Raw genomic sequence first — 23,888 nt, forward strand, 5'->3', positions numbered from 1 at the left:
ATCAAAATAAATTAATTGAAATCAACACATTTTTGAAATATTTTCATTTTGTATTTTATTATTTAAATGTTTTATAATATATAACGTTTTTAGCTATATTAAAATTGTCACTGTATTTCTCCATTTCTTGTTATAAAAATTCTACAATAATTGTCTTATTTTAAGTAATATTTTTCTTTTACGATGATTTTTTTTATAATATGCAGCACATTTTCAATAATATTGCATATGGTTGTTGTCAGGCAGCACGGCGGGGCAGTGGTTAGCGCGTGTGCGGCACAGTTCTGAGGTCGTGGGAACCTCCTGAGTGGGTTCAAATCCAGCTCCCGGCCTTACTGTGCGGAGTTTGTATGTTCTCCCCGTGCTTGCGTGGGTTTCCTCCGGGCACTCCGGTTTCCTCCCACATTCCAAAAACATGCATTTCAGGTGAATTGGCCGTTCCAAATTGTCCCTAGGTGAGACTGAGCGAGTGAGTTGTCCGTCCCCATGTGCCCTGCGATTGGCTGGCAACCAGTCCAGGGTGTCCCCTGCCCACTGCCCATTGATTGCGACCCTACTGAGGATAAGCGGTGCAGCTGATGAGATGAGATATATATATATACTGGACTGTCTCAGAAAATTTGAATATTGTGATAAAGTTCTTTATTTTCATCTCATCTCATCTCATCTCATCAGCCGTACCGCTCATCCTCATTAGGGTCGCGGGGGGGCTGGAGCCCATCCCAGCCATCTCCGGGCAGTGGGCAGGGGACACCCTGAATTGGTTGCCAGCCAATCGCAGTCTTTATTTTCTGTAATGCAATTAAAAAAACAAAAATGTCATACATTCTGGATTCATTACACATCAACTGAACTATTTCAAGCCTTTTATTATTTTAATATTGCTGAATTTGGCTTACAGCTTAAGAAAACTCAAAAATCCTATCTCAAAATATTAGAATATCATGAAAAAGTATACAAGTAGGCTATTCAACTAATCACCTGAATCATCTAATTAACTTGAAACACCTTGCGAGGGTTTCCTGAGCCTTAAAAACACTCAGCTTGGTTCAGTAAACTAAATCACAAATATGGGGAAGACTGCTGATCTGACTGCTGTCCAGAGGACCATCATTGATACCCTCCATCAGGAGGGTAAGACACAAAAAGAAATTTCTCAAAGAGCAGGCTGTTCACAGAGTGCAGTTTCAAAGCATATCCACAAAAAGTCTGTTGGAAGGGAAAAATGTGGCCGGAAACGCTGCACAACCAAGAGAGATGACCGCAGCCTTAACAAAATTGTGAAGAAGAGCCGCTTCCAGAATTTGGGGGAGCTTCAAAGACAGTGGGCTGAAGCTGGAGTCCAGGTATCAAAAGCCACAGTTCACAGACGTGTCCGGGAAATGGGCTACAATAGCCGTATTTCCATGGTCAAGCCACTTCTGAACTCAAGACAACGGAAGAAGCGTCTGACTTGGGCTATGGAGAAGAAGAACTGGACAGTTGCAGAGTGGTCCAAAGTCCTCTTTTCAGACGAAAGCAAGTTTTGCATTTCATTTGGAAGTCAAGGCGCCAGAGTCTGGAGAAAGGCTGGAGAGGAGCAAAATCCAAGTTGCTTGAAATCCAGTGTGAAGTTCCCACAGTCAGCAATGGTTTGGGGAGCCATGTCAGCTGCTGGTGTTGGTCCACTGTGTTTCATCAAGTCCAGAGTAAATGCAACTGTGTACCAAGAGATTTTAGAGCACTACATGCTTCCATCTGCTGAAAAGCTCTATGGAGATGAGGATTTCATTTTCCAGCATGATCTGGCACCTGCCCAGGGTGCCAAAACCACCAGTAACTGGTGCACTGACCATGGCATCACTGTCCTTGATTGGCCTGCTAATTCCCCTGACCTGAACCCCATCGAGAATTTGTGGGGTATAGTTAAGAAGAAGATGAAAGACACCAGACCTACAAATGCAAATGAGCTGAAGGCCGCTATCGAAGCATCCTGGGCATCAATAACACCTCAGCAATGCCACAGGCTGATTGCCTCCATGCCACGCCGGATTGATGCAGTAATCCGTGCAAAAGGATTCCCAACCAAGTACTGAGTGCATCAATGGACATTTTCAAATGTTTGATTTAGTTTTGCTGTTATAAAATTATTTTTTTACTTGGTCTGAGGAAGTATTCTAATATTTTGAGATAGGATTTTTGAGTTTTTTTCAGCTGTAAGCCAAAATCAGCAATATTCAAATAATAAAAGGCTTGAAATAGTTCAGTTGATGTGTAATGAATCCAGAATGTATGACATTTTTGTTTTTTTAATTGCATAACAGAAAATAAAGAACTTTATCACAATATTCTAATTTTCTGAGACAGTCCAGTATATATATATATATATATATATATACATATATATATATATATATATATATATTCATATATATATGCAACGTATTTTCCGCACTATAAGGCGCACATAAAAGCCTTTAATTTTTTCAAATGCTGACCATGCGCCTCATAATACAGTGCGCCTTATTTATGGATCAACATTAAGTCGCAAAGTCTTCCAACTAACTTGCAGCCGCCGACTAGATTTTCCCCCGAACGCCAAGTAGTCCGCGGTGTATGCTGGGATTTATTTACTGGCGTTTCATTGGCTAACCAATGTGTTAATCATCATTTGAATCGATCACTATTGGCTAAAGTTATTCGGAGGTCAAGGGGCGGATCCTTTTTATCATTCACAGGCTGGCATTGGCTTAAGCGGCAAAACAAAGCCTGCAATTGGCCGAAAAAGATGAGTGTGAATAGCACGTGGTTGACGGCATAGAGAAAGCATTTTTTACTATTCTGTATTTGTAAATATTTTATTCTCCTGGATTTACTACACTCACGGATATAAGAGGACCATGGCTGCACATTATTATTGAACACAACGACTTCGGTAAGCTACTCCGGCTATATATTTTCCCTGTATCTTGTTTCAGACTGAACTCGATGTTTCTGTGATAAGCGGTGCAGATAATGGATGGAATGGAGTGTCTATTTTTAAATTAAACTCAATTCCAAGTGTTTATTGTCATATGCACAGTAAAGTTGCGAGCAAAAAAAGAAAATAGAAACTAAGGAATGGTTGGCATTTCTTAAATCCCAAGACTTTAACCTTCCGAATGATGGAACGATGCATTTGAGTGACATCGTACGGACACCGCATCCGCACGTGTTCTCGACACGTATTTGACTGAACTATCTGACTGTTTCGTCGACGTTTCCATTGTAGCGCCTTATAATCTGGTGCGTCTTATGTATGTCAAATATAGGACCAAAAACTATTTTTTCGGGGTTGCCCCTATAACCCGGTGCGCCTTACAGTGCGGAAAATACGGTATATATGCACCGGGTTATAGGGCGCACCCCGAAAAAATGTTTTTTTTTAGTTATATATATATATATATATATATTGTCTTAATTTTCCCTTGAAATCTCCGTTACTTGTGAGAAGAGTAATACAAATTTCGGTAACCAAATCTAATCATTCGAACTTTGTCAAGGAAACCTTCCAAAATCGTTTTTTTTAATACTTTCTCATATTTTCCCCAATATTTTGCAGTTTTCATGTCCATGAATTATATATTAACCGGCAAAATGATCTCCGTTGCCCCGCCAAGTGTTTGCCACAGGAGACAAGATAAGCGTAAAAAAAACCTCCGCTTGCTGCTTTGTGATAAGCAGTCATCCTCTCCCCAACCGCTCCCCCTTGTGATGAATGACTAAAATCCCGAAAAAAAAGTCTTCTGTGGCCCCCACGACAGTTCCTGATGGACGGCCTCAAGGTGGGCCGGTGACAGGAAACAAGAGTCGGTTAGGGCCAGATAGTGCCGGATGCTAATCGGACTTTAATCTGTGGCTAGCAGGCGCAAACTAGTCGGGAGCCTATTCCGACTCAATTTGTCCCATTTTAAATCATTCATTTGGAGGACAATTTAGCTAACGATTAGCTTGATTCTATTAATTTGTGCTTTTTTTTAATTTTTACTTTCAATCCCTTTGCCTCAGTTTTATGGTTGCAATTTTATAAAGTTAACCTAGCGAATTGCAAACAAAGGATTGAACACAAAGTGGTAATTTTAGCATCACTAATCATTGGACTATATTCTGTAAATTGACATTTTAACTCATAATTATCCTAGCTGAATGCTAAATAAAAGTTTGAATTTAACATGCTAATTTTGGCATCAATAATTGCTAATCAACGCTGGCAGTTGGTGGCACAAGCTCGTCGGAAGCCAATTTAGTTTCATTTTGTCTTAATTTTATTATTTTATTTGGATAACAATTTAGCTACATTGTAGCTTGATCTTTCTTTTTTTATGTTATTTAGAATAAGCTAGCTTGAAGGTTTTTCTATCCCTTTAGCACGCTTTTTTCTTTTGGGAAAAATAACCTAGCCAATTGCTAACAAAGAATTAAACACCAAATGGTAATATTAGCATTATTAATCATCGGAACATGTTATGTAAATTAAAATTTTATATGAGATTTATCCTAGCTAATTTTGAAAGAAAGAATGAAATCAACATGCTAATGTTGGCATAAATAATCGCTAATCTACACTAGAAATTGGTGGCGCAAGCTAGTTGGGACCCAATTCCGATTCATATTGTAACAATTGAGATTGTTCCATTTGGAAGACATTTTAGCTAACATTGGCTTGATTATTTTTCTTTATTTATCTTTTGCATTTAGTTATCGTAATCTAGCTTTGAAACCTTTTCTATGCCTTTCTTGGACCTTTTTAGTAGACATTTAAGAAAATTAAGCTCTTAAAAAGTTAACAAAAGATCAAAGACAAAACGCCAACATTAGCATAATTGATTATTGGCATTTGTTCTTCAAGTTAAAATTCTACAAGAAAAGTAACGTAATGAAATGGTAACGGAGAATACAAAATAGAAAAAAATAAACAAATTGCTCATTTTTGATTAACACCAACTACTGAACACCTCTGCATACATTAAAAAGAGATCATTAGATCCATTAATCCAAGTGTCGCTCTTAATTATCAGTGGCATTCATTTTTTCTTGATCCTCCGCATAGAGCGAGTTTTGTGGGTCGTCGTTATTTGTCACTCGAATATCAGAAGCTGCTTCCTGCTTTAAAACGGAATCACTGCGGCAATCGTTTAAAGGGGGCAACGGATTTACAAACCTGCTCCTACTCTTCCTAGCCCCCACTAATCCGACTTCTGCCAAAAGAAGCTCTCGATTATCGGATACCCCTAAATAAAAAGAAACAGAAAGCGTTGTTTTTATCTACTTATCCACTTTCTGTTTCAATTTTGAGTCCTACAACTCTGTCTAAATGTATATAAAAACTAAACTCGGGGGAGGCTTAGTTAAACTGGTAAACTCGATATAAAATGGTGCCCAGGAAAAAGCTATTAAGAACAGAACAAAACACATGCCTTTGTCATGGATTCTTTATCCCCTGTATGGAGCTGACCTAAGCAAAGTCTGCCCTGATGCTGTTTTATGGTTTAAGCTAAAAATAAAGCAATATTAATAATATCAACCAACAAAGTATTTATTTAATGTCCTTCTGTCAGGACCAGGACAAGTGGATGACCCAGATGCGTGACGTTTACTGACAAGTTTATTGAGATATAGAGGAAAACCAGCGCCAGCGATCCGGTGTTCTCTGGAAGAGGAAGGCAATCCGCTCTCGGGATCGGAATGTGTTCAGGAATGCGGAAGTGGATCGTCCAGAGCAGGAGATCGTAGCGTGGTCAAACGGAAAAAACGTGTCGTTAGCCGGGACGGGAGATCAGAACGTGGTCGGGGGTCAAAAACAGGTTGCAGCCGGAGACAAACAAGCAATCAAGAACAGACGAATGGGATACGGGTGAAGAACTGGGACTGGCGGGAGTCAGAGTCAAAATGCTAGCCTTGTGTAAACAGAGGTTCGCTGACGGACTGACCAAGGGAGAGTGAAAGCACTGAGCTTAAAAAGGGGGGGGAAACAATCAGGTAACCAGCAGCAGCTGGCGCCAAACGAGCCGGCACAGGGGAATATAATGAGTAATCATGACACTTTCAAGTTCAGATCCATCATCAGATACAGATGTTTACCTTATTGTGCTTTTTTGCATGTATTTATATCTTTTAGGACAACTTCCTGTTTTCTCTACACAAAACATCATTCCCTGGTACCTTGACTAAAAGTAGTGTCATCATGAGATAAAATTGAATGCCTTCTGTCCATTAGTGTGCATAGCTGGTGGCATAGTGGTTAAAATGTATTCATCCTAATGCTCTGACATGGGTTAAATTGTGCTCAACATAGTGTTTCACTATCATAAACCTATAGTAGAATGCACACCCAATTTTTTTAGCTTTTTTTCGTAGAAAAATAGTTATACATAATTGCTGGAATTATATTTGTGACTTTTTCCGGGAGTGGGATCGATAAGGGGGTAAAACCGGTAAACACGATTAAAAATGGCGCCAAGGAAAACAACCTTTGATTCTAGGTATAGGAAAAAATACGTATGCCAATGTTGTAATGTATGTCATCTTTAGTCTCTTCATGGAACTGAGCTCATCAAAGTCTTTGATGCTGTTATTAAGGGTACAACTTGATTTTCTTTTGCAAGCCTTTTTGTAGCGCTGGTTTACTATTCAATGTGTGTTGTATTTTCTTGGGAGGGAAGTGGGGGGTGTAATGAGCAAACTTGATGTCAAATAGGGACAGAAAAAAATAATTTGTTTTGTAATAACATTAAAAATGTATGCCCTTGTCATCGATTCTTTATCTTCTATGAGGCGCTGAGTCAAGCCTGCTTTAAATATTGCCCCTAGTGGTCAAAGCCATCATTAACACAACTGGTTTTGCCTTTTTGTATTTTCTGTGGATGGGCTTTTTTGTACTTTGTAGTTTTTTTTTGTTGTTGTTGCATTGGCTCGATCACAACCGGCAAATTGTTTGTTTTATGTCCATCGTAAAATCGTAAACTGCGCGGGCAGGGTTTTTGGGAAACATGCTCTCTCTCCTACCCCAAAAAAAATCATACTGATTGAATTTGTGCTCGATGGGACGATTTTAGACAATTAAAATTGATAAACCAAACTAATAGTCAAGTCATTTGTATAGCCCTTAATCACAAAGAGTCTCAAAGGGCTGCACAGACCACAGATTATTGCAAATCACAGACTATTATGACACCAATCCCTGATCTAAAACCTACATGAAGGCAAATAATACAGAAATACATAAAACATAAGATATCCATATGCTATAGAATAGAAGTGTGTTTTAAGCTTAGATTTAAACATTTCCAGATCGATTCTCAGCATTCCACAGCACTAGTGCCCGAATGGAGAAGGCTCTCGAACCTGCGGATCTCTTCTTGGCTCTTGGAATCACTAGTAGACCAGCATTTTGAGAGCAAAGGCTCCGGACCGGAACATAGGGAGAAATTGAATCTGAAAGATATGAGAGAGCAAGTCCATGCATGATTTTGTATTCTACCAAAAGAACCTTAAAATCACATCTTAATCTAACAATGCAATGCAGGCTAGCTAAAATCGGGGTCATGTGATCAAACTTTCTTGTCTTAGTTAAAAGCCTCTCTGCAGCATTTTGGACCAGTTGAAGGCTCTGGATTTTGGACTTCAGGAGACCTGAGAGTAGTGCATTACAGTAATTGAGACGGGAGGTAACAAACGCGTGAATTATAATCTCCGCATCCGACTGATACTGCATAGGGCGAAGATGGAAAAAAACTGTTCTTGTAATATTCTTAACGTGTGTTTGAAAGGACGGATCGGGTTCAAATATGACACCTTAATTTTTGACTGAGTCACTCTGGGTGATATGACATTTGTCAATGTTCAGATATATAAGTAAAAAAAGATGCACTTGATACCCTAACCTACTCATGAACCCCTTCTCCAAAACCTCAACCAATTTTTCAAACCTTAGTTAGACCTCATCTGAAATCATAGTATCTTGAAAATGTAAATTGAAATGCTCTTAAACTCTAACCTATTATTGAAACTTCATCTGAACCTTATTTTTTATCATACCTGCAAAGTTTAATTGAATAATATAACCTTATTTGCAGGCTTACTTTCTTGAAACCCGACTAAGAGCTTAAAACCCTACCCCACCCTCAAAACCATGTTCTGAAACCGTTTAATATCTCATTTCAAGCTCGATTGAATATCATAGCAGCTTGACAATCTTTCTTTAAATTCAAACCCTAATGTTCAGCCCGAACATTCTCAAAACCCAAATAAGTGCTTTACGCCTTAACAAAGTCTTTAACCCCTCCTTATCCAGAACCAATTTTTTAAACCTTATTTTTACCTTGTTTGATTTCATAGTAGCTTAAAAAAACTTTCTTTAAAATTGACATCGTGATTTCAAGCCCAGCCATTTTTGACTCATTTGAACCCCTAACCAAGTCTAACCAACCCTAACCTTAATTTTAAGATGGAACATAGTTGAAAACTTTGAAACCCCTAACAATGTCTTAAACCCATGCTCTGAAACCTCAGTTTACTTTTGAAACCTCATTTCGACCTTGTTTGAAATCACAGACACTTACATAAATACAATTCAAACCCTAATTTTTAGGTCTAACATTATTGAAACATACCTGTCAACCTGTATGGTTTTGCCGTACAAAGTTTTTTATGCATTTTAAGAGTAGGACGTACAAGGAAATCTGTACGGAAAAACACAAATTCATCAATTATGGGTGCCATCCGGTATACACCGACTATCACGAAACGGCAAATCAATCAAGTCAAGGGAGTTTGCCGCGGAAGCCTCTATCTCGGTATCATTTTTTCGTTGCAAACGAAGCAAGCGGTTTGATGCCATATAGATGCAGATCATTTAGTTTCATGCTATTGTTCGCATGCGTCTGCCGCCTGGGGATTTCCCATGATGCATCATTCCGATAAAAAAAAGATATGGTGTACGATTATTTTGTATTTTGTACGGGAAAATACGACAGTTTGTAAGGGCATGGAGCCGTGGAGGTTGACAGGTATGTTGAAAGCCTATTATGAATTTGATACCATAACCCTGCCTAAAAGGCCTACCAGTTTTAGAAATGCTCATTATATCTTGAAAATCTAAGTTTAAATCTACACATCTAATTGTAAACTACATTTTAAAACCCTTTTTTCAAACATGACTCCTGTTTTGACGCCCTAACCCGTGTGTGTTTAAGGATCCTGTTTTCTCCCCCCCACGTCACAAATCTGCCGCTTTGCCTGGCTGGTCCCGCTGACATTTAGCGCCCGACTCTTGTCGTGCCGCACCGGGATAACGACGGCTCTCTGCATCGAGCGGCTTTTTAAATGTGACGGCGGGGGCGGGAAAGTGGGCGGGCGTGCTGCAAACAACCCCCCCCCCCCCCCTTCCTTCCCCCAACCTGTCCTGTCGTCTGTCAAATTGGAGTTAAAAACAGCCCCTTATTGGCTGTGGGCCTGTTACCATGGCGATACCGCAAATGAAAGCAACTGACATCTTTCGGTATCGATTATTTTGTTTTTTCTTATATCGATCTCAAGTATCTTTATGCTTACTATCATATTTCATTCTCTTTAAATCCTTAAGAAAAAGAAGAACAATCCTGAGTGTTTACACCACTTGTCTGCTGGGGGCAGTATAACACAATCACGAAGCAGGACATAGAAGACATTCACGACTACTGACATTTTTGTTATTTTTTGGGGTTTTTTTTTTCCTTGCATTAATTTCAAAAATCTTGATGCTCACTATCTATTTCTACAGTTTTTAAGTCCAGAAAAACAATCCTAATGTTACCTCATCCACCGGGGGCACTACAACATAATTGTGAAGCCAGACAAAGAAGACTATCACTATAGAAATGCTCATTATATCGGCAGTAGCTCAGGAGGTAGAGCGCTCATCTTGGGATCAAGGGATCCCAGTTCGAATCCCGGCTCGTCCATATTAAATGTCGAAGTGTCCCCGGGTAAGACACTGAACCCCTAATACCCCCAATAAGCAGGTTAGTGTCTGACATGGCTGCAATACAAGGCCGCTATTGGGAAATGTGGAGCACATTGTAAAGCGCTTTGGGAAGTCATTGACTTGAAAAGCGCTATATAAATGCAGATAATTTCATTTCATCACAACCACTGTCTTTTTTGTAGTATTTTTAGGGTGCATTATTAAATTATATTCTTATTTGAATCCTAATAGACAGACAAACAATCCTAAATGCTGACGTAACTTAGCCACGGGGGGCAGTATAACACAATTGCAAAGCCAGATGAAGAAGACTTCCACAGCGAATATTGTTTTTTTTTTGTCAGAATATTTTGGATTTCAAGCGTCTTTTTGCTAACTACTCATTTTTTTCTTTAAGTCCATAATAGAGAGAATAACAATCCCGTGTGCTTACATGACTTGTCTACCGGATGCAGTATAAGACAATCGTGAATTGAGAAAAAGAAAACTTTCACAACCACTGTCTTTTTTTGCAGGATTTTTCTTGTATTGATTCTGAGTATCTTTTATTCATGGTTATCATTTGTATTTCATTTAAGTCCATAATAGATAGAAAAACAATCTTACACTACACAACTTGTCCACTGTAGGTAGTATAAAACGTTTGGTATAAAACGTGTGAAGCTAGACAAAGAAGCTACAGTCTTTGTTTGTATCTTTTTGCTTAACTGCTTTTCCTAGATGGATTTTGAATACATTTACGCTCGCTATTAATTCCTATTCTCTTCAAGTCCAGAAACACACTCGAAAACGCTTACACTACTTGTCCACTGGTGGCGGCCCAACACAACTGTGAAGCTTGGCAAAAGAAGATTTTCACAACCGTTTTTGTGTTTTTTTTTATGGATAGGATTTGTTGTTCAATTTCTATTATGCAATTTGGCAGGTTTAATTGGAACTAATAGTTGATAATTATTATTTTATTTTGTATTCATTCAGACTTCCACATATAACCAAGCTACTGACCTAATTTTTTTAAATATGTATTTATGTTGCGCAACATGGCAATTATTATTCTATATATTTTGGCAAAAACTCCTTCCTCATGTCATAGACAAAACAATGTAAAATAGTAATAATAACTCACATTTTGAGCTAGTGTAACAATAACTTTGTGGATTATGACCATTGTTTGTTTTTTAAGATATTTTTCACTGCATTTTAACTAATGTATTTCATTGTGTTATTTTCCATAATGCATGCTGATTCTAATTTCTATATTTTAATATATAAGCATCTGTCCTTGGACTTGAGGCTGAAAATAATAAAGCCAAGCTCCCTCAAACGTAATTCATTCTGCAGCTAGCTCGTACAAAAATGAGTTATTTTGGTTTGTTTTTTTTGTTTGTTTTTTTTTTTGCACTGCTGCGGCGCCGGCAGCCGGGCAAATGTGCACGACACAGTCATTTCCTTTGTGACGGCCTCATGCCGGGTGCGCTTCCAATCAGCGCCGCCCACATTTCTCAACACCGTCAACGCCGTTTTTGCGGTCTGACGACTCTTACGGCGCCGTAACCGCGCAAGCTAGCCAGCAGGTGCTTGAATAAAGCCGCTAATAGAGCAATTATTCTCCCACAAAAGGTCACCTCAGGCGTGATGACCAACCCGGGAATCAATACGGCTTCCGATTACGGCTCCCGATTACAGCCGGCTCCTTCGACTGGCCCGTGGATTGCGTTCCGATCGCGTGGCGGATTTTATTTCACTTGATACTACTATTATACTACTTTCTTGGCTAGCGTGAAATATGCATGATGGCAGCGCTAGCTTGTCAAACGTCGCCCTAGACTACGTACAAACAATTAATCAGATTTAAACTGTTACCATAGTCCAGTAAAATGACAATTTGAGATGTTAGATACCACTTTTCTTTATACCGATACTCTACTCTTGGGTATTTGTTTATATCGATACAATCTACGATAGCTGAACACTTATTACATTAAAACAGCTATTGTAATCTAGTAAAATGACATTTTAGAGACCACTTTTCTTCATAAAGATACTCTCCTCTCTAGTAGCCATCAATACCAGTTCCAGCTAGTCGAAAAAGATGACTTGTTGAGATGTTCGATACCACTTTTTCTTCATACAAATTCTCAATTCATTACTACACATAGTAAGATGACATTTTGGGATGTTTGATACCATTTGTTTTCATAGCGATACTTCACTCTTTAGGAGTCATCGATATCAACACTCGCTTTATTTAAACAATTATTCGGATTAAGAATGCTATTCAAGATCTCACTGCGGTATGTTTGATACCAGTTTTCCTTATACGAATACTTTACTTTTGAGTAGTCATCAATACCGATACTAGCTCTTATGAATGAACAAATAATCAAATTAAAACAGCTGTTATAGTCCAGAAAAATGACATTTTGCAATGCTCGATACCACTTCATCTTTAAACAAATATTCAATGTATTACTTCTCAGAGTAAGATCACAGTTAGGAATGTTTAATACAACTTAGTTCCATAACGAAAGTTCACTCTTTTGCAGTCATTGATACCCGATACCAGCTATAGTGGCTGAACAATTGATCAGATTAAAACTGCTATACTAGTCCAGTAAAATGAATGAAAATAAAATTCTATAGGAAAAAATAAATACTGGTATGACGATGGAAAATTACTCACTTAAACCTGCTACTCAGATTGAAACCAGCTTGGTGGCATTGGGGGTATATATATATATATATATATATATATATATATATGTGTGTGTGTGTTTGTGTATTCAATTCCTAATAATGAGGATTTCTTTTTACATTTTTGTAAGTAGTGATGCTTCATACTTTTGAATTTAAAAAAAACCCTTCTTCCAGTTTTTTCCTCCCTCTACTGGCACTTTACAATTGTCTCACCCATAAAAAAAACTCTTCAAGTCATTTAACTCTTCATTTGGTGGATTCCTGACAGCATAGCAACTTCATTAGCGTAAAATTAGCTCATTTGAATAAAACGCTCGGCGGGAAGCCGGCTTGACAACTTTGCGGCCCAGAATCGACATCGCTTTCAATTACCTGTTGGGATTTTCAGTCAAATTTGATTTTAATTAAGGGACAAAATATTGTGTGAGGTACTTGCTGCTTCACTAGTTGACGACAAGTCACATGTATCATGAAAATGCAAATTTTTATCCTAATGTAATTTGATAATGAGCCACATGCAGCTTCACCTGATCCCGTGAAGCAATTCGAGCTGCGGAATTTACAGTTTTGTTTTCGCAGTAGCTCGCCAATCTTTTCATAAAAAGACAGTAGTAAAAATGAGCAAACCAGTGCACTAAGCGGCATGGTAGGGCTCAGGCCGAAGTCACGCTTGGGCGTCATCGACTTTACTGAAAGTCGAAACTATTCTGCGAGGCACATGCTTCTTTAACTGGTCCCATGAAGATATTTTAGCTGCTGAATTTGCGATTTCCTTTTTGCTGTAGGTCGCTTATTTCCCCTGTCATGAGATGACAACAGTAAAAGATTAGCCGACGAGTGCACAAATCAGATCACGTTCAGGTACTGTCGACCGGACTGAAAATGGATTTAGTTTAACGTGACAAAATATTGTGCGAGCTACTTGCTGCTTCACCAGCTCACATGTGTTTTGAAACAAAACGTCTATTTCCCTCCTAATGGAACTCCACAGGCTGCTTCACCTGATCACGTGAAGTAGTTTGGCCTGCTAGATTTAGAGGTTCCATTTTTGCAATATGCTCCCCTACTAACGAACATTCGTCTGACGGAAATCGGTAGATCCAAACATTTTTATCGGGATGTCGAAAAATATTCGGACATGGCTGTTAGATTTTTTTATTGTGCGCAACTTTTTCCAAGTAAAGGACAGTACTGTAGTGCTTCTTTTAGCCGCTACTGGCGTATAGCGCTGTGAGAGGTCCCCCAACATCCACCCCGATAAAAAAATCTGCTTCCTCCTCTTAGTTTGTGTGTGAACATTCTATAATGTATCTCCAGCGCGCTAAGAACTGACATTTTTATTGTTTAATCTCATGCATCCATTCAATATGGTTGGTGTGAAGTGTAAAGAAGAGGCTAGCCGTTTCTCTTGAAATTAAATTGGAATCAGAAAGCTTGATACGGTTGAGGAAATCGTCGGAATGCTTTTTTTCTGCCACTTTTTATCACGGAGGAGGACCTCCTGAAGTTCATCTTCCAAAAGTGAGTTAAACTAAACTTTATTAATCTTTATAGAGCATATTATTCCATAAATGTCACAAGCCAGAAACGGACACAGGACCCAGTAGCGTTCGTTTACTCAGTTTTATTGATAAAGAGAGAGAGCAGTGCTTGCTTCCACGAACAGAAGATCGACGGACACGGGTAGCAGGTGGCTGGAACGCGGAAGTGGCACTTCCATGTCGAGCGAGGATAATCGTAGGCAGCAGGGATATTGGTCACTAGCTGGGACGAGAGAGCAAGGGCGGTATTGAGTCCAGAAAAGAGGTCGGCAACAGGTATCAGGCAGGAAACAGGGCAAAACAGGTCGGTGGTCGGGATGGGAGAGGAGGGCAGAAACGGGTCCAGAAACCAGTCGGCAACAGGTATCAGGCAGGAGAAAACAGGGCAGGAAAATTTCGGAAGGTATGAGCTTGCCTTGCTGGGAGCATAGGTTCGCAAATGGTCTGACACTGGGGGGTTTAAAACGTGACAAGGAGCCAATCAGCGACCAGGGCTGTTGGCGCCAACGGGGCAGCCGCAGGTGCCCCGAATCAGTAATCATGACAATGAAATGTTTAATTTTTAGTAAAAAACAATACAGGTTACGGGTACAAACCCCAAACATACCTATACAAACCTTAAACATACAAAATATAGCACTCAAGCAACGTATGAGCAAATTCAACTAACGAACAATCGTCCTTTGTAAGTAGGGCAGCGTCTGTATCTCGCCTATTTCGTCTGTCATGAAGTGACAACAGCTTAAGATGAGCAAACGAATTCAGAAATTACCACAGATGAGCTTAGTCATGAGCCCTCGACCAGACAAAGAATGTTTTTTATTTAACAAAGATTCACCTGTGTAGCAGTTTGAGCTGTCGATTTTGCGGTTTTCTTTCTCGCAGTAGCTCGCCATCATCGCTTCATGAAAAGACAACACAAAACGAGCCTTCGGAGTGTCACGGACAAGCTCAGTTACATCGAACAAATGAAAAGTGGGTTTTATTTAACGTGACAAAATATTCTGCGAGCTACTTCACCAGCTCACATGTAATTTAAAGAATTGTCTATTTCTAGTGAACCCGATAAAAAGTCACATGCTGCTTTACCCAATATTGTGAAGCAGTTTCATCTGCTGAATCTACAGTTTCGATTTTGCAGTAGCTCGCCATCCGCGCTTCATGAAAAAAACGACAGCAAACGAGCATGCGAAGCGTCAGTCACGCTATCGATCGGGCTGAAAACCGTCGATTTTGTTTTCTTTCTGGCCCTGTATCGAGCGAGTTGACACGGTGGCCGTGCTTTTGTTGCTTTTGTTCTTTGAAATCCGTAGAAAAAAATGAAATTGACTTGGACAAAGTTGTATTTGCCAGAAATTTGTATTCAGCGAGTGAGGCACTGCGATTGGAAAGGTCAAAAGAAGTTGCCTGGAAAGGTCGTGCTGTGTTTTACTTTCAATTTTTGTTACCAGCTTGATGAAAAACAGCTTTTGTCTGGGGAGTTCTTTTCCCACTAAATTTTCATTTGATTCTTATTCATCATTGTAATTTATCTCTGGGGATTTTGTCATGTATTCTTATTTTTTTTTTAAATTTATTTTAATGATTTCTTCTTATTTATTTATTTCCATTCATTTGTTTTTATTTGTAATGGGAGATATATTGATTTATACGTATATCCATTTTGTTTTATCGATTTATGAATGAGACGGCACGGCAGCGCAGTGGGTAGCGCAAGTGCAGCACAGTTCTGAGGTTATGTGATCAAACCTTCTAGTGTGGAGTTTGCATGTTCTCCCTGTGCTTGCGTGGGTTTCCTCCGGGCACTAAAGTTTCCTCCCACTTTCCAAAAACATGCATTTCAGGTAAAATTGGCCAGTCCAAATTGTCCATAGGTGTGAATGAGCGAGTGAGTTTTCTGTCTCTGTGTGCCCTGCGACTGGCTGGCAACCAGTTCGGGGTGTCCCCCTGCCCACTGCCCAAAAATAGCTGGGATGCCCTCCAGCACTTTATCTTTATGTATTTATTTGTATTTTCTCATTTATTCATCCATTTTTTTTCACCTTTTTTTTAAATTAATTTGAAATCTTAACATTTGATATTTATGAAATGTTTTAGAATTAGCATGCAAGGAGAACAGTTCTAAAATTATGTTTTTTTAAAGTAAATTTCAAAAGGGCAGCAAGTGCAAGTTAGCAACAGGAAGTCAAACAGCAAGGGATATTTACAGAAAGTGTTTCCATGGCGACCGGGCCGCTACGTATTATTTTGAGGTCCTTTTGAGCTTTAGTCTTGAGAGCCGACACTTTTTTTGTTTGTTTTTGTTGCGTTTTTTTTATCATCTTTCTACGTGACTCCTCACAAGTGTCTTGAGTTTTCTTTGCGTCTCACAGCACTTCACTTAAACATCGCAGATAAGCAGACCAGACGATCCAAAAAAAAAAAAGAAAAAGCAGCAGGACAGAATACATCAGCCCAAGCAAACATCGGCAGGGGCGTCTTTTTATGACACTCCCGATGCAACCTAACCCCGCGTTCGCATCTCATTTTCAGCCTTGCAATTTATTTTTGCCGTCACGGAAGCAGGGCGCCAGACGATAAGAACAAAAGAAAGTTACTATTCAATTTTTCATGCTCGCGTTTCTGGAATCGCAAGTGGTATACTGTAGCTAAAAAATGGATAGCGCCTCTTGCAGTCTACTGTGGCTCTGCCCTTTAAAGAGATATATACCAATAGTTGTTTTTGATATGACTTATACACACTTTTTGATTGACAAATCAAATTGTCTTTACAGAAAAACATTAATTTAACAAACATCCCTCATGGAATGATTAGCCCCTAGGACAACATTGGTGCCCCGGGTGAGGGTGTGCATTCGTAAATATAGTATATATATAAAATATATAAAATATCAGACAGAATATTTTAGTGGAAATGTTTTTTAAAAAATATATATGCTCATTAATCATAAATGAGATGGTTTGGATCATAAATTGTATATAGTTTAATTACGTGTATGTATTGATTTATAAGTGGGGTTTTTTTTGTAAAACAGAGAAAACTACTTAAAATTATCCGACCTATTTTGAGCCAAACAAGGAGTAAATAAGTGAAGCAACCAGAAGGCCCATGATCACAATCGATCACCTGCAGGCATACACAGCTGTGGTTGAACATTCTGTGCATAAAAGTATTCTGCGTATTCTGCATAAATTTGTCCTTTATGGAGGAGTTTCTTTTTGAAAGGACAGAGTAAAAAGGGCCGTTTGGTATTTGCAAGGAGCCACATGAGATACACAAATAACATGGATCAATGTGTTCTAGTCAGCACCATAATTGAACTTTTTGGCTGAATGCAAATTTGGCGTGAAGTGGATATCGCCCTGAAAACACCATACCTATCGTCAAACATGGTGGTAGCATTATCATGCTCTGGGGTTGCTTTTCTTCAGCAGGGACACGTAAGATCATAAGTTGATCGGAAGATGGCTGGAGCCAAATACAGGGCGATTCCAGTAAAAAATCTGTTAAATCTACAAGAAACCTGAGTAGAGGGTGCATGTTCACCTACCAATAGGACAACAACCCTAATCATAAAGCAAAATATGCAATTATTGGTTCAAAACTAACAATATAAAGGTCAAAGTCCAGACCTTAATCTTATTGAGAATTCGTGGAAAGATGTGAAAAATGCTGTGCACAAACAATCGCTGTTCGTGTTGATGAGGTCACGTGCCATTCTTGGGCCACTTTTTTCAAAACAATTTTGTCATGCTGTTCTGCAGCGTGCATTTTATGCTTTTTTCGACAAGTCATTGATTAGGCTTTTTCCTTGTCACATCTAATTGGGAAAACTAAAAGAACTCGGTCACATCCCCCAAATCTCAATTTCCCGACTCTTGTGCAGCTCTCTTATTTTTGCAAGGTTGTTGAGGTTGTTTTTAACTACCTAGTAGGACAGAATAATGCTCCCTCCCTCGCTCAGCTGTGTCACAGGTTGCAGGAAAGCCGTCGGCGGCATCATTAGAAAAACTCATCTTCTTTCCTTCCGTTCGATGTTGTTTCCCTCCCTGAAATCAGTGATGCGGCAACACCCTCCTAAACAGAACCCCCCCCGTTCATCTCGTTATCTGTCGAGAGATGATGGCACCCGTCTTAGTTCCGACACGCCGCTCCTTTCAATTTTCTGTCATCCTGTCTTCATCTCCGTGCAAATTGCTCCCTGATTGACTCCCACAATGCATCTCTCTTCTCGGGCCGCATCTGACGACTGTTTTAATAATCTACCGGTCACCGACTATTTAAACCATTAGTTGAATTGTCGGATAATTATGCAAACCTGGGTATCTGTCCAAATTGAATCTAAATCTAACCTATATAATCTAAATCTATCTCATCAAAATCTAAAATATCTAATCCATTTTTTCCAATATATCTAATTTAAATCTATCTACTCTAAATCTATTTTAACTATTTAATCCAAATATATCTATTGCAAATCTATCTAATCTATCTTTTTTCTCAATATATTGACTCTATTTAATCTAAAACTAATTAATCTAATTCTAATCTAAATTTCTAAATCTATTCTGAATCCAATCCAAACTTTTAAATCTACCTAATCTATATGTAATCAAGACTTCTAAAGCTATGTACATCTTATCTAAACTTCTTAATCAATCTAATCTAAGAATAATCAAAATCTAATCTAAATTTTAAACCCTGATTCATGTGTGTAGTTTTGTATGTGATTTACAGTGTTGGGCGAGTTAATTTAAAACCTAATTAGTTCTAGTTATTCACTACTTGATCCAAAAAATAACTGAGTTAGTAACTGAATGACTCAACAGTAAAAGTAACTAGTTACCAGGGAAAGTAACTATTTCCATTACTTTAAAAAGTAGTTGTATGTAAAGAATTCAAAAATACGGAACACCCCTGTGACTTCTTTGACCGGTTTACTTGAAGAGATGGGAAATCCGAGTATTATTGGAGAACCATTTTTTTCGGCCTTTCTCACCAAAAAGAGCTCTTTTGGGTTTCAAACGGCTCTTCAGGTTTTTTTTGTCACACTAACCCCACATTACCAATTATTATGTAACACAAAATGATTTAAAAGGGGAGAAAATAAATAAATAGATCCAAAAATGGAAAAAAAGAAACAAAAAAATACAACAAAAGAAAAAAAACAGATCGAAGAACAAAAGAAGAATAAAATTTCCATTTTTATATAAACACATTACCACTGAAAATGCAGGGGGAAAAAAAGGATTAAAAAAAATACAAAAATAGATCAAACAAATGTAACCTTTTTTCTCAACAACACACAATCCCTCAGAGAAATTTATCTTGACCAATAACAAGAGGAAAAAAAGCGTCTGGGAGGGAACCAGCTGTTTATTAGCGGGGAGCCGGCTCATAGAGACGTTTCATTCGCAAATGATACAAGGCAGGGGGCTTTCAAATATAGGGCTCACATTTTTCGATTCTCAGCACTCATTCGCCTTTTCTTCTGGCAAAGTAGTAAATGCTATACAGTGGGACCTCGCTACTTCGCGGTTCCACGTTCGCGGGTTCAGAGCTTCACGAGTCTAAAAAATAATAATAATAAAATATATTGTTACGGTATTTGAAGTTCTTTCCAAAAATAATATATATATATATATATATATATATATATATATATATATATATATACTTTTTTTTTAGCATTTTTGAAAGTGCTTCGCTACTTCATGGATTTTCACTTTTCGCGGGTGGTTTTGCTCCCCATTAACCGCGATAACCGAGGGATTACTGTTTTCGTAATTGATATGTAACTATGTGGTAGTTGCTATTTTGAATTGTGACATGATTCGAAAAGACGTGACAACGGTGACGTAAACAACTCGGAGGATAGGGAAGAACAGCGCCACTGAAAACATTTCTTCCGGGATCCCGTGTTGTTGACCAAAGTCACACACTGCTTTTGACTGTCAGAAATGGTAACGGCGTTCTAACAGAGGAAAAAAACAGAATAGTTAGATTACCTCGTTTCTGAAAAAAATAACACCGTTATAAATAACGCCTAACACTGGTAATGTATAGGCTCTGAAACGGCTGAACCAATTTTCGTGAAAATGTACGTAGTTGTACTATAGGAAGTTTTATGTCAAGGCTCCTCCAATAAATACAACTAAATCAAAAAACATGGCCCTGCTTGTCGAGAATACATTCAAGTTGGGTAAACATGTTTATCCCCATAAACCGAGAACAGGCTCATTAGATGTACTGTAGTCAAACAATAAATAAAACAAATATGAGGTGCATTTTGTGAAGTACATTCAGTGGCCAACTGCAAAGTCTGTAAGGAACACTGACATAGCTCAACAAATTGAAATCAAACGGTTTTAATAATTGACATTTTTTTTCTTTGGACTACATGCTTTTATTATTAAATATGTTTGACAGGCACAGTCTAGCATAAAGTCCAAGGTCTTTTTTATTCTAAATATATTCGTATAAAATATATGTGCATGTCATCTAAACCGTATCGGATGTTAATTGAGTCTTACCGAGACGAGTCAGTCTTTGAACTGGGGTGGCAGTAGCTCAGGAGGTAGATTGCTCGATTCCCAGCTCCTCCATGTTAAATGTATGAGACGCTAAATCCGTCACTGATAAGCAGGTAGGCGCATGGCTGTTGCCGCTATCTGTGTGTGAGCGTGTGTGTGAATGGGTAAGTGTGAACCACATTCTAAAGCGCTTTGGGCGGTCTTCAGTGACTTGAAAAGTGCCATATAAATGCAGACCTTTTAGCTGTTCGAAGTGATTTTTGAATGATTAAAGGTTTGCTTTGCAGAGTTTGAATGTAGTCTTTCAGTGGTTAGCATACCAGGCTGTACTTACCCAAGACACTCCACCGTAAATGGTGCCCATACCTTATTGGTTAAGAGATCCATCCAGGTGAAAGTGCTCCCAAAGCTTAAAAGTTTTGGTACCTGATCTTGATGCATCTTTGTATGTTTATGGTAGCGCTGGAGACAGAGACGCTATTGTGCAAGAGTGACTCTCAGCAGAGATTATTATCATGTAAAATGCCTCACTCTGTTGAAAAAAACGTGTCTGGCGACAATAGTTGACAATGGAATTCATTGTGGACTATTTCTATTATCATTTTTTTTTCCATTAATCATTGTAGCCCTACTCTATTCTTTCCCCCTCCCACTAGGAGTTGGTGGGCAGCAACCCGCCGCAGAGGAACTGGAAAGGAATAGCGATCGCCCTTCTTGTCATTCTGGTCATCTGCTCCTTGATCGTCACCTCTGTCATCCTGTTGACGCCAGGTACGCCCATTTTTATTTTTTTATTTTTTTCTTTGTCATGCACTGGCGGCCACATTAGCTCGTCGATAAATTGTCCTTCGCCGGGCGATCTCTTGGGCCAAAGTGGCTCGTAAACGTCCGCCAGTTGAATGTCCGGCGGCTCGTTGTTAAACGAGAAGTTGAGCTTGACCTTCAAGTCAGAAGTTTTTCCCGATTTCCCAATTTGGGCCTCTGATTAAACGCCGATTAAACTGTTCATATCTAATGCAAGTCCTACAAAATTTGGGGTGGGGGGAAAGAGCATTCATGATCAAAAGTTGGCTAGAAAAATGTATTGCACTTTTTTCAACTACAGGTGCAACGATAAATCGGCTAATGGAAATTACCCATTACAAATTCTTTATCTTTAATCTCCTCAACTGTAATCGCTTGCCAATTTTTCAGTTTTCTTATAATAAAACTATAATAAAACATGTACATGACATTGAAATAAAACCTTGTGAAAAACATAAATATTCAAAAGTTTATAATATACAAGCATAATGGCTTGGCGTTGTCGGGCTTGAGTGAGGTTGTTGGGGTCGTGGTTTGTTGAAAAAGCGCCAGAGAGCCACTAGGAAGTGCCAAAGAGTATGACTGTATGCAGCTCCATAGCGAAAAATGTTTTTTATGGATTTTGTTGGTATTTATTAAGGGGGCCATGACAGGAACCTATCTAAAGATAATCTCAGAGGCCCAAAGTCCTACTGTGTATGAAAATCGATTTAGCTTTTTCGTAGCCTATAAGCCACCTACAAACACACACCTACACAAATCAGTATTTATTTGATGGTTTAGATAAATATAATAAAAAATATATTCGTGCCAGTTGAAATTTTTTATGCCAAACCTGTAACTAAATTAGAATTCGTGTAATTTTGAAATATTTTTGAACTAACATTTTCCTATAGGTTTTAGATCAGGAGATCGTGTAATAATGGTTTGTGGTTGTCAATAGTCTGTGCAGCCATTTGAGACTCCTATGTGATTAAAGGCTATACAAATAAACATGACTTGATTTGACTATATAATATGAGGATTTGTTGAGAGTCGAAGTCCGAGTTATTCCAATGAATTAAAAGGGTAATTCATTCTCTTTTTTATTGTATTTTTTTAAGTGTGAATTTTACTTTGATATTTAATTTTGGGATTCTTTGGGGAAATTGTGAAATAGTCTTTTGAAAAATGTTTTTGATTTTATATACATTTTTTTAATATTTATTTTATTATTATTTAATTTTTATTTACCATTTCTAAGATTTTGTTTAAAATTATTTAAGGATGTTTTTATACTTATATTTACATTTGTATTTTTACTTTGTATTGAAATATTTTACTGAGAAATTAAAGATTGATTCCAGCATTTTCTTTTTTTATTTTCTTTTTAAAAAAAAAAATTATTTTATTATTTTATTTTAAAATGTGGGGATTATTTTAGCATTTTTTTTTATGATTTTTTTTTTTAATTTAGCAAATTCCGAGCTTGTTTCAAAGAAAGGGCTGTAGGGCTTTAATTAATCAGACGCTTCCCGTTCTTAAGCATTAAAAGACTTCCAGATGAGCCACTTGGCATCGTCACCAAAATGAGGTCAGTTAGCGATAGCGTTAGCATATGTAAATTGCAGACGCTGCTCATGCTTTCAGATAAAAGAAGCAACTCAAGCCAAGGAAAAGAGATTTGCTCCTCTGGATTTATAAAAACCCAGTCAGCATATTAATCCCTTCATCTAGTTATCAGGAGTCATTAAAGTAGAGAAATAAAAAAAACATGACTCATCGCTTAAAATAATCTAGCATTGCTAGCTGTGGTTTATATAACAAGATATATCATTAGTTCAGAAGAATATCCGTGCCTCAAATGAAAACTTTTATTTAAAAAAAAATTATAATATATATATATATATATATATATATATATATATATATATATATATATATATATATATACATATATATATATATATATATATATATATATATATATATATATATATATATATATATATATATATATATATATATATATATATATATATATATATATATAATGTATATAAATGTATATATATATGGATATACATATCTATATATATTTGTGTGGATTTGTCTTTGTGGATTAGCGAGCTTGCGTCCAACTATTACATCCATTGTGACAACTTTTCAAACCAAAACAACATGTTTTCATGTTTTTCTCTCACTAGAGAAAAACTCAAAAGACATTAAACCCAATCGGGCACGTTTTAGGAGGCCATGGCTTTCCAAACTCTTTTTGGAAGGACCTGCAAATACCGTAACAATAAACCTGCGCCATAACTCGCTGAGTACGTACTTAATATGAAATGGTC

The 23,888-nt window shown here is 37.9% G+C and overlaps 1 protein-coding gene across 3 annotated transcripts in view; it reads left to right on the plus strand.

Moving 5' to 3' along the window:
- The window catches only part of LOC148348246 (A-type potassium channel modulatory protein DPP6-like), a 173,700-nt gene that overhangs the window by 98,427 nt on the left and 51,385 nt on the right, over positions 1-23,888 (plus strand). For all 3 annotated transcript variants that reach the window (XM_088322763.1, XM_088322765.1, XM_088322764.1), the window contains exon 2: positions 21,411-21,525. In XM_088322763.1, the coding sequence (XP_088178889.1) occupies positions 21,411-21,525 (115 nt within the window). The remainder of the gene's footprint in view (positions 1-21,410; positions 21,526-23,888) is intronic.

Source organism: Urocampus carinirostris, chromosome 18 (genome assembly GCF_059441175.1).
Source record: "Urocampus carinirostris isolate Australia breed hairy pipefish chromosome 18, RoL_Ucar_1.0, whole genome shotgun sequence".
Lineage (NCBI taxonomy): Eukaryota > Metazoa > Chordata > Actinopteri > Syngnathiformes > Syngnathidae > Urocampus > Urocampus carinirostris.